An 18,905-nucleotide genomic window follows, 5' to 3' on the forward strand; every position below is an offset into this window, starting at 1 on the left:
AATAAGACAATGCTGAGAATGTTGTGTGAATAACAACACTGCGCTGTATATCTTTGGCTCCCTTCACAGGTCTGCTCTACTTCTCTGGAAGGTCAGCCGTTCTTCTCCAAAAAAGACAAGGCTTTGTGCAAGAAACATGCACACACCGTCAACATCTGACCTGCCCCCATGAATATGAATCAGAGGGGCCAACGGTGTCAGTTTACAGCCATTTATATTTCAGTCAGATGTTAAATATTTTCAGAATAAAACGGATCTGATTGATCTGTTTCTGTTAGGATAACATTGGGTCAGAGGTTCCACTATAAGCTTTAGTTTTGCTCTAATATTTTCATGCTTTATCGGTTTAATAGATAAATATGCAGTACATTTCAATACACTGTTAACCCCCTGCCAGTTCAATATCTGTGCAAGTGAATTTTTAATACACGTTTGTGCTGAGATTTTTTATTTGTGTTTGATAGGACATTTTTGTTTGACACAGAAAAGTTTAGAATATTGATGTGGAAAGATATGCTATTAGTAATGCGAGTTAAAGGTTTAGAAATTATTTAATGTGATGGGGAAAAAATATTTATTTTTAAGCAAGGGATTGTCCAACAAAAAGACATATTGGGCATCTGGCCATCAGATTTAAAAAATGGGAACTTTTAATATTATATTAGTATTTTTGTTGTTGTTTTAAAGTGATGTGGTAAGTAACCATTCCCAGTAAACAAAAGCACAAAAGGTCACGTCATTGTTAATGCATAACAATGAAATGCAAAGATTAAAAGTCAGTCTTTCAGAGATGAATCCATAATAGATGGAGTAGCTATGTTGCGTTGTTTATGTATATTTTGCAATGCCTATAATTCAGAGGCAAAATGGCTCCTGAGCATGCTTCCAGTGCTTCGTTCTACTAGCTTCGATTAACACAAAACAATGTTAATATATTCATTTCTTCTTTGTCTTGCACACATTTCTGCGTGTACGTGTGCAATTGATTTCTCATTGGACATTCCTTTCTCTCATTTCAAATAAAAGGGTTCAACAATGAACACAATCAGAGCTCTTGGATATGTCATACAGTTGTTTTTTTTTTACTATCTATCTATCTTCTCCTGTTCTTCGTGGCTGACACTGGACTGAAACATTAAATTCTTCGTTCTGCAAATGCCTTGTTTATGTTTTGTGCACATGGACTTTGTTTAATTATGCATAGAAAGCATAGCAGCAAATAACGGATGCATCCTGTGCTATAAATCTGTAACTGTGACAGTAATTATTCAGACAAGTTTAACAGGCAGGCAGACAGGCACCAGCATGAGCTGCCTCATACACTTCACCTGCAGTAAGAGAGGAAAAATACACATCCCCATAGGGACAGGAGAACAACACACACACACACACACATTCATTCTTTCTTATATGATAACAATTCAGGTTATTAACAGCCACATTATTTCGGGATGACAGACAGCAGGAAACAGATATTCAATGTTGAGTCTCTCTCGAGTTATTTTTATGCAGTCTCAGTCTGCCTTGGAGTGCAAATGGACCAGATGATCTGAGCGTACTGATGTGCACTTCTCCAAGACGTCGGAGGTGGGAGCTGTGCGCAGGACGACTCCAGATTTGAAACCAGCCTCAAATAACGCGTGGTACACTTAGAAAAAAAAAAAAAAAAAAAAAAAAAAACTCTGCCACAAGACAGAGAGAGGGACACATGCGAATAAAAAGAGACCACAGCAGAGATCAAATCAACACAGACCCGAGAACTTGTCGAGCTATTTTTAAAGCGAGAAGGAGACGGTAAGCATTCTTTGCCTTAAAGAAATGAAAACCTTCAGTAGAGCGCGGTGCCAGAGCGCACAGTAATAGTCTTTCTGGTTATCAGGGCTCCGGGATGTGTTTTCCGTGCTGCTGTTCATTACAATTCAGCTGAAGCGCTAGTTTTGCCGCCTGTGCTCAGTTTGATGCTGGCAGCGGCTTGTTTGCAGTGTCATGGATGGTGATGATGATGATGATGATGATGCTTATCAGTAATTGGTGCCATGATCACTGCTCAGTGCGTCTGAACGTCTGATCTGAGTGAGAATAATGCCCAAGTGCGTTAAAATGTGATTGATTTTATATTTTGAATAATTGATACTGAGAAAAAAACAGTTAAAGTGATGAAAGTCTGTTCTTGCTGCCTTGTTATGACTGTTTAGCAATTATAACATGGCTGCATAATCTCACCTCAAGGTGTAGTACAGTGGTGCAAAGTAACTAATTCAATTAAGGTAACTACAATTTTGAGGTACTTTTACTTGTGCATATTTCCTTCTATTTTTTTTGTACTACTTTTTACTCCTGTTCCACTATAACCCAGAAACAAATGTTGTAAAGTATTCACATCAAAATATTTACCCAGTATTTGAGCCATTTAAGAATAATGGGTAATAATGTTGGATTATAGACTGGCAACAATTATTCAATTAGTTGTTAACGATTGAATGAATCGGCAACTATTAAATATACATGCACAAATTCTGTGATTGCAGCTTTTCAAATCTGATTTCTTTCCTGATTTCTTTAGTCCACTGTGACAGTAAACTGAATATCTTAAGATATTTGAGAATGTTACCTTGAGCTTTGGGAAACAATGATTAAGACATTCTGGACATTTCTGGACCAAATAATCAATTAATCAAGACAATGATTGATTCATGTCATAATGGAAATAATCACTACTTGTAGTCCCCTTGGTTTAATTCTTGCATTAATGTGTACATCACTTTAATGCTAAAGCCGGTATGTTGATGTAAATACACCACTAGCTTGTGAATTTACCACCTTGTCTTATCTCAACTTATGTTTAATTTGTTGAGTATATTAAGTACATTTTTGAAAACAGTACTTTTACTCCTAACAGAGTAACTGCTGATGTAGTAGCTGTTCTGGAGCTTTTGATCAGATCCCATCGTCTTAATCACTTCATCAATTTCCACTGAGACTTCTTCACGATCCAAAGTTGAGTGCATGGACCTTGAGAGATCCTCAAGAAAGACTGAACCTCAGCTTTATGATACATGATTTGATCATTCTTACACTAAATTAAGACTCAGATATTGTTCATCAGTGTACAGGGTTAAATACATCCAGTGTATGTACTAGTTGTATGTGTGTGTGTTAATGTCTGGCAGCGTCCTAAAGACTCCATCGACCGTGGGCGTGTAGTGGCATGGCTTCAATGGCAATATTTCGCTGTTAAATGCATTAAACAGAACCTCTCTGTGCTCGCCAGTTGATCTCTGTGCATCAGTGAACCAGAGCTGATGATTGTGACATCACTGAGGTCCTGATGTTTACATCAGCATCCCAGAGCCCAGAGGGAGCCGTGCACAAGCCGCTGCACTCTCTGCAGGTCTGTGGTCATGTCCTTGAAACCCTCTAACTCTACAGGACAGAGAAGCTCATTGTGGCAGGGCTGAGTGAACGCTTTTGGGTAATATTAAACACACACAGAGCGATCAAACCACCACCACCCGGTCTTTGCCCTGACTTTGCCCCTGGCAGGAGAAACGCCTGTCATTAGGGTTACACGATGGGGATGGCATGTCAAGTGAGGGTGCATGGCAAGGCAGTGATTTGTGGTCTACCACAGACTCAAGCTTCAAGTGTTTCAGCTTGTTGGACTCTGGCAGTGAGGGCTAACACACAGAGTATGGTGTGTGGGTGAAACACACTAACATTGGTCTTTTCTAGGCCCAGTTATTGTAGCAATATAAAAGCAGGTCTGTCTGTTAAAAGTACCTGTGTGATGGAGTTCTCACAGATCTCTTTATGTGGTGTAATGTTGGCTAACAGTAATCCAGAACAATTTAAATCTAAAACTGAGCCGCACTTAAAAGTGTGTGCTTATGTGTGAGAGTTTTTATGTGTGTGCACTTGTGAACCGGTTAATGGACTTGAATTTATGATGGATTGAAACGACCGCAAATGGAAAATGAATGATGACGACACATCCATCACACATTTGGAAATAGGGTTGCAAGAAATTCACCAGACTCTCACTGCGCCACTGGCAGAAGGGTATTATTATCAAAACAGCTTTATTGGATTGTAGGATTTTAAAGTAAATTTCCCCCTAAACATTAAGTCAAACGAAACAAGGTACTCTATTGTAGCTGTGAATCTCATCCTCATTGCTGAGTATACATCTGTTAATTTGATTTTGTTTAATCTGGAACATCACGTGTTGAAACAAAGACATCCTTTGCAAGAAACTGCTGCTCATGCGAGCATACCTGCATGCACAAACATCTACACACACACACTCTGATGCACATAAACACATGAACAAACACTCACAATCTAAGCAGACACCGGCCTGAGTCTGGGTTTGTCCATGGAGGCTAAACTTAGCAAGCTGCGACCCCTCACCCCAGCTTCCTTCATTATAATTACAGGAAATGAGTCCAGCCAATGAGAGCAGAGATATTCGGTGCATATTAACAAGCTCAATAGGAGCAGTATTTGAAGACCAGACAGGTAAATGACCAAGCATGTGGAAATGGAGGGAGGAGGGTTGCCAGAAAGCTGTGAGATACAGAGGAGTGCTCGGGTTTGGCAGATGCTGCAGGAGATTTCGGTTTGAAAGCAAAAGAAAAGTAACACTCAGTTTTTGAGTTTATCAGCTCACGCCCCAGCTTTAAGCAGTCTGTCATGTAATATGAGCGCACAGTGACTGTCAGACAGAGCAAATGTTGGACCTACAATATATCAAGAAGCAGACTGTCAGACAGACTTTATGCAATATCTTTTCCAGCTGCCAGGATATTTTTTCATGATTTCCTTTAGTTTTCTTTCTTCCACACACACACAGGCCGATAGAAAAGCATCTTATATCAACGCACGGGATGGCTTTTGTGGCTCTATTCTGTATTGTATCTCCCATGTCAACATATACCTACTAAAGGAATACTGAAAAAAATACAGATCTGTATTTTCTTTGTAGCAACAACAACATCAGTGTCAAGACAGATGCTGCTTGTGATGCAGTTCTGGGCTTGAGTTTGTTCCAGACAGCCTCTCTGGAGGATAGCTGGATAGACTGGACGATCACTTTGTGGCTCATACCCCAAAAGTTCTTGAATTGAACTCAAGCTTGAATTTCAATGAGATAAACTATTATGATCACTGGGAGTATTATGCTGTACCTCCTCTGGCTCCCATCAGTTAGGAAATACGGGCGTAATGCAGCTGATCTTGTTCCACTTAGGAATAATCTTCCTCTTACCTGTGGGTAAGATCACTGGCTCTTTGACAATTAATTCAGCAACCAGAGCTTAGTACAGATGCCCCGCTCACTGATTCATCTAGAGTCTTAGATGAGAGACAATTGCAGGCAGCAGGAATTACTTAAAGCTGCGAGCTGCTCTGCTGTTCGCCTGGAGGGTCAGCAACCATGTCAGAGACATCCTGTTATTAGAGAGAGAGAGGGGGGAGAAAAAAAATAAGGAGAAAGAGGTACAAGATGAGTGGGGGGATGATTGAAGATCGAAGAACAGAAGAGGATAAGGGGTACTTTACATGATTGGGTGAAAGTCAAAGTGGGGAAATGACATGAGCTTGAAATTTAGTCTCGGTCCTTTCAGTTCTAGATGGCAGACATATGAGCTCCTTCTAATAACTCCACTTTTTTTTTTTCCCAGAGAAAGACAAGTGCCGGAGCTTCGGCTGGGTAAAGTGACAGGATGCTTTCTGATGTCCTATGTTTGGATGGTGAGTGTATCTGTTTGACCCAATCTTTGTATGAATTCCTGATAAATGAATGACTTTGTAGATGTTTGTGTTCAACATTTTTGATTGTAAAACTGAGTCATATTGATAATAGTTCAATGTAAACTCTCAAATGTATTTTTGAGTGCTTTCACTTGATGCTCCAAACCGATAATATTGTGAAGAAAGTGAAATCCAAAGCTAAAAGCTGTATTGATCAGGATAGACCGAGTGTTGATTCTCCTGCAGTGGAGGTAGTATTTGGCAGGGCTGATCCTGTGTGTGTTTGTTTGTGTGTTTTTTTTCCGGATTGTAATGCCGTCTCGGCAGCAATTTGCCTCCAAAGTGGCGAGCTAATTGACTTTCTGCTGAGCATGTGGATGGCTATGTAAAATAAACCACGCCGACTATAATAGAATCCGGTTTTCTCCACTAAAGTATCAGTCGAGACACAGGCTCCGTCTACCGACTGGAGTGCTGGAAATGAATGAGATCAACATCTGATAGAGAGTAGTACATTTTAGAAACTCTCAGAAGCTTTAATTTCACCTGAGTACATTACTATAGCGGTTCAGGCCTTGTGAATGTCATGTGTATGTAAGATGAAACATTTGTACCTCACAAATGATTTAGATTTTCTCAATTTCTACAATTTTTTCTGCATATAAATTTTATTTAATCGTTTTACTATCATCAAACATATAGAATAGAATATGGAGACACTTTGAAACATCAAGACACGTATTAAATGCACTGCAGCACAAAGAATCATTGTTTCTCAGTCTCTGACGAGTTCACAGATACGCTGTATATTTTTGCCTCTTGATTTCAACAGTGAGCAGGCGTGCTACATCGTTTAATTGGCATTCCTTTTACATTAAGCAATGAACTTGCCACTACAGGACCCATCATAAACAGCAAAGTATGCTGACACAGCTCCAACATAGAGGCTCAGTGTACAGTCGGGAGCCTGAACCCATGCAGGGCTGTGAAATAGAGAGTTACTGTACCTAGAGAGGACAATAGCAGCCTGTAAATGTGGGAGAGGCTTTTACCTCGGACTCCTTCTGTGACAGCGACCTGCTGGCAGGAAAGTAAAGCAGGCCGAAGCCAAGCAGCGGTTTGAGTTGGAGAGTAACTCACACCCGTAAAGAATGTCAAGAATCCGTGTGTTAAAGTTCACACTGTATCACCATCTGCGGCTGGATCCTGGCAAATAAAAGACAGCTGTGTGTGAGTAAGGGTGTGTGTGTGTTTATGTTAGCATGCCTATGTGTCTTTGAGCATTAAAGAATGAATGAAAATGAAAGAATATAGTAATCATGCAAAACATTTGAATGTCATCGATTCAATTTTTTGGTGCATATGTTTAAAGAATATAACAATTGTGTACACAGTCTCTCACAGACACACACACACACATCCCTGATAAGCAGGTAGTAGGCAGGATGTCAGCCCGTAATTATGTTCTAACATATTGCTTTATAAAGAAAAGACAGGTCAGCGAGACCACCCAGAATCGCAGTATAATTCACCTGTTTCAGCTGAAAGGGGAAAATCCGAGATTCAACACTCTTGGCTGTGTTAGTTCAGCCCTGTACCCAGCTGTGACTCGCTGTGTTATATTGCTGATACAATCTTGGCTAATCTTGGAGTATGTTTCGCGACACTTGCTTTTCTTTTCTGAGATTTTGAAGTTCATAAGTCCTCATATCTGTATGAAGAAGGGGCTCTGTGTTTCACCAGACTCAAAACATATCAACATCATCTCCCTTGACAGTTTGATCTTTCGGCAGACTAATCTGAGCAAAGCTTTGTTCTGAATTCTTGCATGTCTGTCCTACTGTAGACCTTATGCTGCACCGTATCTGATTGAGCAATTGAGCCTCACGCTTGTCCGCTAAATAGCAAGTGACAGCGAGTGCCACTCAGACCGTGAGAGGAGATGGAGAAACACATGAAATCAATTTCTGCCTTGTTTCGTGTTTTTTCCTCCGTTGCCCAGCCCTGTGTTTCTGATGACAGATTGCGAAATGGGTTTCATATGTGACTTTTTTTCCCCCCGCAGATTGGGGAGAGGGCAGAGGGCATTTGGAGTCATACCTGTGAGGCCGTCTGCAGGGAAATGCGCTGACATCAGAGCTTTGCATTTTAAACCGGCGGATAGAGGAGGATGAGGAGGATGCTGCAGTGACGAAACAGAAGAAGCTGGGTTTGCATAGATCGTATCAGGTGAGTTCGCCCTCGGAGTGACATCTCTTATCACTGCAGCACTAATCTGTAAATTGAAGACTCAGAGTCACATCCTGGAGCAACAGGGGCACACGAGTATGAAAAACTGTCAACCTCAACCTGACAATAGCGAATGAAAACAGGAACAGTTGTTAGTGTTTGTGAGTGTATTTTCAGTTTCTATTGTAATGTTTGGCTCCTGATGGCACACCGCTTTATCTGGAAACATTCTCTCTCTCTCACACACACACACACACACACACACACACACACACACACACACACACACGATACAACACCGCATTGCAATTCCTGTCAGATTTTGGCATTGGTTGCAGGATTAACGAGCAAGCCAAAACAGGTGACAGGTGACAAACTTATGTCAACGCTTCATGAAAAGGACTTTAACATTGGATTAACTAAATCACTATCGCAAACAAAAAGTGAGTCATGTTACTGTAGGTTGCATGTCAGTTTGCAGTAGTTGTCAACCCCTATTTGCTGTATATATGTCTGTCATATCCCTGGTGGGCAGTTTCAACTTTGGACAGCTGTTGTTCTTTGTTGAAGCAGTTTGTGTTTTGGCACAAGTTGTCTTGATTTTCCAGACTTTCCCCAGTGACATTATGAATGTTCTTTTTCTATTTATTTTTGACCAGTTCTCCTGCAGTTTGGGCAGGGATAGTATGTCCTCCTTGGAGCTCTATTAGGTGTCTCCTGTTACTTTGAAAATATCAAAGTGCAGATGGTTAAACCTCTTTCATAGCTATAAAAACAGTAACTAGTATTCAGCCTTCAATTATCGTCTTTGTTTGTGGTACGGTGGTCTGATGTCATTACTGAAAGAAACGCTGCAGACTTTGAATAAATTAGTCAAGGGTGTGTTGAGTCTGGCCTCAATTGACCATGTGGGATTGACTTGCTTTGAAGAGTTGATCAGTACTGTAGCACTGAATTATTTATGACTTTGCATACATTTGCCATATTGTGATTATATAACAATATTTAAAAAAAACACCAGCCACATCGGCCAAGCCCTGTTGGCAACTCTGCAGATAGATATTGCAGTTCAAACGGCTGCCTTCAAAGACAGACATGTGGAGCTTTATTCTGCTTTTCAAATCAACTTTCAAGGGGCAAAAAACGAGTTAGCTACACCAATCATTCATTTGTCCTTCATCTTTAGTTACGGCTCTATCCAGTCTGAGAAGCGACCGGGCTCTCTCCTCGTCTTTCCAAGTCTGGCCTCTTCCTTTGGCTCTGAGAGCTTTACGTAGAGATGGAAGGCTGGATCAGATTACAATAAAAAGAAAGCGAGAGAGTAGCTGTTAGTTAACCTGCTACAGCCTAGATTGTTATTGCAGGTGTTCAGGAGCGGACGCAGCTGTTAATTACCCCTACGTACCTCTACACGTGGTGCTGCAGTTGACACGAGTGGCCACGTACAAGTGCATGTTGGCATGCCAGAATACACAGATTAGGATTTAAGGATCAGATAGTTTAAAGGGATGAAATGCCTTCTTGGTATAGAGAATCCTCTGGTTAAGTCTTGTATTTGCTTTAGCCTTTTTGCTACATGTATGTTTGAGGAAGGCTCAGTTCAGTCAACCTGTTCGCAGAGCAGGAAAATCTGCCTAATCTGTGGTATATACGAGTGCGTGTTTGCACATGGGAGTGATATAAACCCTGTTAATAAACAAATTATTTTGCGCAGCATTTGCAGCTGAAATTGGTGGTCGGCTGCGTATATTTGCCTCAAACCTAATTGATTTCCAGCAATTGCAATTTATGTCGATAATTCAGGTTATTTGTTGTATTTGTTTAGAATTTAGAATTGATTTAACACAGTAGCTTGTATGAAGCCCATAGTTGTAGATAGATAGATACGTGATGAATTCATCCGTGAACGTTTATGAATGCATGACCGAGAGCTGCTCGAGCTCCTTTCTCTGCTTGTCAACGCACCTCAATCACATCATCATACGGCGAAACAGCGTCAAGAGGGTAATGAGTATTCACTCGGTCAGTCATTTGAGGGAAAACAAAATGAGTAGCTGTTAAAGTGAGTGATGTAGTAAATGTAAACATTACGATTGCATAAATTATGTCGACGATATTCAATCGGCATTTTAAATGAACAACAATGGTTTGTTAATAGTTTGTTAAATATCCCTTCATCACAAGCACGACTTTGTTTTGGAGTTTGTGCTCACTCTTAAAATCTTTATGAGGTGTGTGTTTGGGTGATTTTATGAAAGTGCTCGTATTTGTGTCACTGAACAGCTGCTCCTCCTTTCCTCCACCTGTGTAATGTGGCTTTGTGCAAAACAACAGTAGTTCTCTTGTACTTTTCGTGAAGATCAAGTTTAATTAATGATTGTGCAAGTTTTAGAGCATGCGACTCTCAACTGGCAAGAAATTGGAAGATAAGCGAGTTTTGTCCTAAGTGCCAACATCTTGTGGCTTCATTGGTTTCATGATTCAAGTTTGACCTGGAAATTCTTTATTTAAACACACGCACAGTTTTCTCTACAATTAAGAACTGTTTTCTCCTTCTGGATACAAAGTGGTCAAGATGGTGGGTGTTCCCCACCTTTTAGAACCTGTGTTTGTTTAACTTTTTTTTGAAAGTGCTGCAAATTAAGCAGTAAGTAACCTTGGATGGACTGTTCCATGGGAGAGGGAAGGGGAGAAGAGAGGGAGCTGAGAGAAAAACCTCAAATGTGAAAATGGCTGGAACTCCGAGGGTTTTCAAAACAGAACTCAAGATTTCATTACACATACCTGGACAACTGAGGGCATGGAAAAAACCCCTCCCTGTGTGCGCACACATGCACATGCACATGCACACACATACATGCACTCAGCAGCTGGGTTGGTCAGAAAAATAATAAGAATAATGTTAACTAAATAGAGCAGAGACGACTCCCAGCCAATAGAGCCAACACGTGTCAGCTTCAGAAGTATGCAGAACCCCGGTCATCAATCACAGACAGGAGGCCCTCAGTCTTGCTGACAGGCACGGTCAGAGAAGAGGCGGAGTTTTTTGGCCACTCTTTGTGTGTGGATGGGCCGACGGCGGCTGTGTTCCCAGACCTGCCTATAGCCTCTTGAGTCAGATTTGCTTGGGATTCATCCAAGACATTTAAGACTGACTGACGATGATACATCACATCAAACTAACGTCAGAAAAAGAGCAGAGCTAATGGTCTTCACTTGTCAATACGGCCTGTTGGCTGAGTTTAAATAGGTCCTTCTCAGTGTTGTTTTATTAGGTTTTGATTTCGGTGTAAGCTGCAGATCATGAAAACCATGTATGTGGGTGTGTTGTGGGAATATTCTCACGGTGGCTTGACAGTCTACTGGTAACAGTATAACTGCAGGCAGTAAATTGGCCTAAACCAAGCAAAACAGAGCAAAGGGAGACAGTCCTGAGGGGCCAAGCAGGAGTTTAGTCCCTAAAATTGAACCTTCACCAGGGTTCAGAAAGACAAGGGGGGGTCGAGGGATCGAGGGATATAGGGATAGAAGGTGGGGGTTGTGGGATCCCTTGGCTAAGACAAAGCCCTCAGGGTTTCTACTCTAACTTCGTCTGTATAAACATGTCTGGAATGAAACACTCAATGTGTGTGTGTGCGCGCATCAAGTGCTCTACATCAAACTCCATGTACAGTTAGCCTCCTCTGTCCAATGTCAATCCGCGAACTGACACCGCTAAAACTCACTCATTAACACATCTTGTGTTAATGGACATCCTGGACTCTCCGATGGTTGCATTGACAAAGGCTATCTCTTTCCTCCGCTGTCCAGCCTTTATGCTAAGCTGAACTAATTGTCTTCTGACTATAGCTTCATATTGTATTTCGCATACAGAGCTCAGGTCTCTCAGCAAGAAAGTAAATATGCATATTATCCAAGCAATGAAAGTATTTCTTAAATCATAGTCATAATATTATTTGCTGCTGCACATGAAAATGCGACCACTTTCTGTCTTTAAAATCATAAATTAGACTTTTGTGAAGACTTTGAAGATATAGTTCTTGAACTGTTCTGGATCTATGATTTCACTTGATATGTTGCTGCAGAAACCCAAGCGGGCTGTATTTCTCTTGTCCACAGACACAAGTTAATACTGTGGACACAGTACAAACGGAGTTCATCATCATCCTGATGTTCTCAACCCCCCGTGAGTTGAATGGATGTCTCACTGCGTCCAATCGTTTCTTCACCCACTGTCTGTCTATATTAGACACAGGATGACAGGGCAGCTGTCTCTGTGTTTCGTCTTGGTTATTGTGTGCATGCACAAGGATGCATGTGTGCCTTTGCAATAGATCAGGCATGGCAAATTAATGTTATGTGGCTTGTTTGACTGAGTATGCTGTCTCCCTGCTCCAGTCTCTGATCCTGACACTGGACCCAAAAGGGGAATCATCACCAAGGAATTTTGCAGGCTTTGATCACGGGGCTGTCCGGAGAGAGTCCGGGGGTTAATGCGCTGTGTGAAGAGGAAAACATGACACACTCATCTTTAACCAAAGAATGGGTCATGTGTGACACAAATGCGCAAAATTTATCGTGTAGACAGCGGAGAATGAATGTGCTTTGTCAGTTAGGCAACTGTAAAATTGCCTCCAGTGGGCAATTGCAAGTGTACAATTTCCCGCTGTGAAACGCAATGAACAATTATGACTTCATCTCGAATGCCAAGAACCGCAGATGACTGTCATAAACAAACGTAATGAGTCCTTAATTGCTTGCCGTGAGTGTTTACATTCTTCCACACAGAGCTTTCAGATCGACACTCAACAGATCTTAAGAAAGTCAAAACCGCTGATTAGCATCCGGTAAAAAAAGATGACATGTACACGTGAAACATCATACTGACATCTCAGTGACACTTAGCCCACTTCTCAGTCAGCCTAAAACAGCTTGGAAAGTAGTCAGTATCCAAAACATTCATCACGCAGCATCCTCTTAATAATGATAAACATATGTTACGAGAGAATGCAGGGTCGCACGGTTGTGTTTCAAAGCTTATTGTAGGTCGTGCTGTCAGGATTGCTTCGCTTTGGTTGCTCTAGAGGTTCGCCGATTGATGAAAAAAGAAATAACTTCTGGCATGTAGTAACCTCACTGTAGTTTAAATATTCCTGTAACCTAAGAATGATCACAAATGCTTTTTTAATACTTCCGATTTTATTATTATAGAACTTGTGTTCTATAGGCAGGAAGGAACAGCCTGAGGAGCTGCATGGAAAGAGAGCAGAGACACTAGTTGCAAGGTAAATTGATGATACCTGTGGGGTAATACCAGTGGAGCTTATAGGAATATAGAGTCTTTAATAATTTAAGGATCCAGGGTATATAACTCTGGGTTGGGTGGGTCCTGCAGGTGTAGGGTGATCCCTGAGCTTCATATCTGCCCTGCACACCAGCGCTAAGATAAAACTGAACAGGAACAGAGTTCCTCTATAAGAACCTGTAGAGTGGGAGGAAATGACCATCCATCATGGATAGCATGTGATGACATGTCTGACCCTGTGTCCTCTCTCTCTCCCTCTCTCTCTCTCTCCAGACACACACAAAAATGCCTTCGTAGTCTGGCTCACAGTGCTTCACTTCACAGATCACACTGTTTCCTCATTTAGTGTAATTTATCACCATGTCTCAGCATGGAGAGGAAAAAATAAGATTAGCTTTTCCCCATATTTTAAATAGACTTTATCACCTTGAGAAAAATTGACTATATTTAGTGAGCATAAGCAAAAATGTCTTCATCTGATTTGTTTTTAGAAAACATCTCATAACTGTAAACTTTTTTTGCAATATGATATACATTTCTGCAAGGCTCCATGTTGGCTCAGACCCAAGATACACATAATTACAAAAATGTACTCAGTTTGTCCTTGAAAGGAACAGTCAATCTCAACCACGTGCATGTCCACTCCTCTTTTGAAACATACATTCTTGAAAAAAGAACTTATCCACACTTTGCAACCAGTAATGTATCAGAAGAACATCAAAGATGTCGATACAGTAGGCACTGAGAATAACAAGCTTTTCTTCTGAATCACGTGCACTAGAAAAACCAAGAATGTGCAGGTCTTCATTCCAACAAAACACTAAAGCTTTGTGATTGAAGGTTTATCAGTGAAAACACAAACCAAGTCTTATTGCAGGTTGGAATTAAAACCTGCACTCTCTCAGCCGTGCGTGGCAAATGGATCTTTGTTCTTTTGTATCATTTAAAACTGAAACGTTACACAGAAGTACCAGCATGGAAGTAACATGAAAAATCTTGGTCAAGGCAACTCTTGTCTCATAAACCTCCCCAGCGAAGGCTCTTTGCCTCTCCTTACACGCCGTACTTTTTTACCGGCGAACGCCTTAATCCACCACAGCTGCACAACTGTAAATACAATTAACCCCAGTAATCGTGTGATGTTGACTTTGGGTCTTGTACACTTTCTCACTGACTGCCGGTAGCCCGTGTTCTCTGAAGATGACATCATGGGTTTCAGGTTGCCCGCTGTGGCTTCGGTTCCCAGGGGGTTGGGGGGAGCCTGAGCGTAGACCTGGAGAGCAGATCCATGCTGCGAATAGACACTCATTCTCTCTCCTCTCCTTCTTCTGCTGCTCAGACGCACACATACACAGTCGACTGACCTTTCTGCCACCTCCCTCTGAGCTCAGAGTTTGTTATTGGCTCAGTTATGACGTGTTGACAGATGAGGCAGATGTGTGTTCCCCTCTTGGAGATAGTTTGTCGGTGTTGTTTTCAAAGTTGAAAAGCTCTGGAATTAGCTGAGTAATGACAATAATTTGGCTTTGTGGCGATCTGGTTAGGCGGTTTCTATGTTTAAGAATCGCGTGATGTCAATTAAGACATACTGTTATGTCTATGATTTTTGTGTGCATGCGTTTTATTTTGGTGTATGCAGTGTGTGCGGGTCGGCTCATATTTATTTCCCTTTGTTTTCAGGAGTGGGGACTAACAGTTCCTTCTGGAAGACAGATGACATGCTGTATATTATTATTATTGCATGTAAGGTTTGCATGATTCTGTGAATGCAGTGACCACAGCCACATTAAAAGCTGTTCATTTAGCCTGTTTTAAAAGTTTATCTTTGAACATTTAAACAGCAGCAGGGCAGTGAGGCCGAAATTCAAACTTCCTTCTACTACCAGTATCACATAAAATATAAGACCCTGTAGCTCATTGTGGGATAGTGTTATGGATTTTTTCCCCCAAGTGTGCTCCTCCAGTTCACCTCAGTAAGTGTCAGTCATTCTGTCAATCATATATTTTGGTTATTTAAAGTCACTGGAGCCTGCAAAGTCCACCTCTACCACTGTGATGTCAAATAAGCAGTGTGGGCCAGCTTTCCTCTGGTTCTCTGTTTTATTTTTCCACTCCCTACATGGACACACCTGGTGATGGCTGATCAGCTGAGAACACACACATATACATCCAAAAACTAAGACATCCTCAAGGAAGTGCTGACTTTCAAAACTTAATTTGGTTTTCTTGTTTCTGCCGAGTAGTTTTATGTTGAAATGTGATGGATAGAAGCAGACAGCTTCATGTATATGTCTGTCTGACAGCTAAGCTGGAAAGTTATGAAATCACCTGGCTTCATGAGGGAAACCCTTTAAAACTTTAGGATTGTACACACTTAAAAACAAGGTCTGAAGGGAGGGATTTGTCCATAATCCTGTATTGATCCTTGCTAGACAGGCTGTCTGGTGGACCGACACTCTGCCATACCTACAGGCACACAGCCACACTGGCTGCGTGCCTCGCCACATCTAACTATAGAAGCAAATACAAGCCAAGGCCAATTTGTGGCAGATTTAATGGCTCATAGTGGCGTCGTTATGTTGGGTCGAGAATGGCAAAATTGCCCATTTTGTTTTCCATTTTAAATGCAAGTCCCAGAAGTCTATGCATTAGCTTGCTGTATGTAAAGCCTGTGTTTCATGGACATTTCACTGCTGTTGACTAACACACTCTGCACTCTGCACTAGAGGGAGAAGACAGCTACATTTGAAAAAGTAGCCAGCCAAAGTTCAGAGTTCAGAGAAGTATAAATAAAATAACAAAAAGCATTTTTAGTAATAACCAAAAGTACCCAACCCACTGCCCCATTGAGCTTTTAAAGCCATGCTAACAGTATGACTGTAGGGATGAAAATGCTGCCAGGTCCACAATTTTTTCACATGTCATAATACTTTCTCTTATGACCTGCACAATTAATTACCTTACCATCAGCCAAATGTACTTTGGTCCTAATGCTGAGCATGAGCCAAGGAAGAACCCATCAGAGTTAGGAGTGGAACACGTGAATCACGGGGCAGATGCACACTTTTGTTATCATTGCAAGGTAGTTTAATGGTAACACTAGTTTCTATGCCAAAATTAACTCAATTTGTCACGCATGTGCAAACACGTCTAATTAAAAAATAAAAAATGGTAATACCAACATAATCAAGTGTATCTAACACAGAAAACATGTACACGAGATAACTGTTGAAAGAGCAGGGACTCGGAGAAGTGTAATTTAACCACCAGGTGACTCCTGAAGCAGCTGTGTCCCATCTCATTAATTGCTTGCATAAATTAAAACATGCTGGAAATTGCTTTGAATTGGCCCGAGACGACTGGAGGTAAAACAGGTGTCTAAGAGGATTGCAGTAATAAACACTCCATTGTAACATGTTGTACCTTTTATACACAGGAGTATCTTGCCATTACCAATGCTGTAGTTGGCTGTCACCTGGTCATGTGGACCTGCCCAGCGATGGGAAAACTTAAAGCATCTTAAAGTGAACGAAACACAAATTGTGCAAACCAAAAAATTTAAGTTCATTACAAATTCTTTTCTTTAACAGACAGTATAATTTCCAATTCAGATTCAGAGACATTGGATAAAGACTGATAATCCTCTTGTCAGTAGTTAAGTTTTATATTATTTTAATATAAGTCTAGTATGCTGAGCAGGGGAGGCTCTTCCCTCACACATGCACTGACTGTTTTTCTGCAGTTAGGTGTTAAAAAAGTGTTATTTCTTCTTATGATATGAATAAGTGCTGCAGTTTTGATGTGTGCCAGCCAAACTACTAAATGGTTTCCCAAATACCTTCCACTCTCTAGTGGAGTAAAAAGATGCAGCGGTGTTCAGGTGTGCTGTCAAAAGCAGCTGTCAACGCCTCATTGAAAAAATGTCAAAAAACATTGAACAAACTGTGAATGAGAATTGGAGTGAGTCAGTCTGGGATAGTACTTTTTGCTTGTTATTTCCCAGACATCCACCCTGTATAAGCCTTGACATATGGAATGAAAGGAATGGAGCTGTATTTGGCATCGAATCAACTAAAGACACAGAAATGCTGCTAATGATCAGTATATGGCTGTAAATGTTTTTGCCCTTTTACTGCATGCTTTCTGAACAAATGCACTCTGTCCAAGCAGAACTGATGTAAGCCATTGAATGTAAAAAGGAAAACACTGGTAATATGATGACTTAAAGACCCTGGAGTTGTATGTAATCTGTTTTAATCTTGTGGCCAAACACTACTTTAAAATTAACCACAATGTTTATATTTACCATATATGTCACAAAAATACACCTTATTGTCATATTTGTTTGCTCCAATCTCAGCCCGAGCTGCATCATTTATGAATGCACATTACTATATTACTGGACCACCCCTTTAATAAGTGTAGTAACACTATGTAACTGATAATGGTAAACAAGCAATCACAGTTTAAATGGTAGGTGCAGCTTGCGTGTCCGAAGCACCTGTCCACGGCACAGCAGTTACACAAAAATCCCTGTCAATCAGTTGGAAGACCTCAAGCAGTGTCCTTGGTGACCAACTTGGGCGCACCACTGCTTTACAGCTAAATGTTTAAAGGGGGCACAATACAGTGAAGTTAACGGTGTAAAACAAAAGTGTGTGGACAAAGAAAAGCATAAATGTTATGCATTTTGCTGTGTATCAGAGTGACGGAGGCAAAAAAGGTAGAGAGAGTGAGGGGACAATGGCTGGAGTGTCACTGAACAGCCAGTCGAAACGTGTGGTTGCATTCTCGCTTTGTTCCATGAGATCACAGTTGTGGCAGATGCAGGATAGACTGGGAGCAGCTGTTTTGCGCTCCGTTCTCCAGTTACAGACGCTGGCACTGCCTGTGCTCTGGGGATGGGCAAAGGGGCACGTTGTTGAGTCTTAATAGTGTTTGTTCTCTGAGGGTGGGCACAAAGAGTCCTCAGACCGAGCCATGCTCCACCAGTATTCTTGGCATCGGAAGAGAGGGATGTGGCCGAAGGTGTCAAACAGAGTGGGACTGGTGACAAGACATAACACGCAGCTGGTCCCACTCTCACAGGACCCATGGCGCCATTAATTACGCTGACTGTGGAGGCTCCATTGGACTCCAGATATCATTGGAAAATGCACCAATTTATTGCGCTTGTCAGTGGAAGTCAGATCAGATAGGAATCGGGTGGAAATCACTTAAAATGACAAATTTAATAAATGTATAAAATTAGAATTTTAGAAATACTGAGTCACCTGGCAAATGTGGTTTAACAAGAGCTTGTTTTACTGCAAAGGAAAAATTGAAAGCTCCAATGAGAATTTAGGCATCTGGCAGACTTAATGCCATGAAGTTCTAAAATGTGCAAAAGAAACTGTTGATAAAGTACATGAATCACATTTTGTACAGTGTGCTGTCATTTCACAGACAAAAGCACAATTTAAAAAGTTTTCAAGAGTCGCAATGGGAAAACAAAGACAACACAAAGGTTCAGTTTGAAGTAAGAGATACATATTTCAGACTCTAACATTTTCTCAACGTGCAGCGCGGTGCAGTTTTATTATTTCTAAAACCATAAACTTCAACGGAGCACTATATACCA

The 18,905-nt window shown here is 41.1% G+C and overlaps 2 protein-coding genes across 7 annotated transcripts in view; both read left to right on the forward strand.

The window, feature by feature from the left end:
* Positions 1-594, forward strand: part of pdlim5b (PDZ and LIM domain 5b) — a 35,479-nt gene extending 34,885 nt beyond the window's left edge. For all 5 annotated transcript variants that reach the window (XM_010738112.3, XM_010738130.3, XM_010738121.3 and 2 more), the window contains one exon: positions 70-594. In XM_010738112.3, the coding sequence (XP_010736414.2) occupies positions 70-159 (90 nt within the window). In that variant the 3' untranslated portion in view covers positions 160-594. The remainder of the gene's footprint in view (positions 1-69) is intronic.
* Positions 595-911: 317 nt separating this feature from the next.
* Positions 912-18,905, forward strand: part of bmpr1bb (bone morphogenetic protein receptor, type IBb) — a 51,016-nt gene continuing 33,022 nt past the window's right edge. Inside the window, exons 1-3 of one of the 2 annotated variants that reach the window (XM_027282059.1) lie at positions 912-1,794; positions 5,682-5,751; positions 7,817-7,980. The gene's annotated coding sequence lies outside the window, so the exon portion shown is untranslated. Of the gene's footprint in view, positions 1,795-3,372; positions 3,392-5,681; positions 5,752-7,816; positions 7,981-18,905 lie in introns of those variants that run through there. The other variant, XM_027282060.1, reaches the window with a different exon arrangement.

This window comes from Larimichthys crocea, chromosome IX (genome assembly GCF_000972845.2).
Source record: "Larimichthys crocea isolate SSNF chromosome IX, L_crocea_2.0, whole genome shotgun sequence".
Classification (NCBI taxonomy): Eukaryota; Metazoa; Chordata; class Actinopteri; family Sciaenidae; genus Larimichthys; species Larimichthys crocea.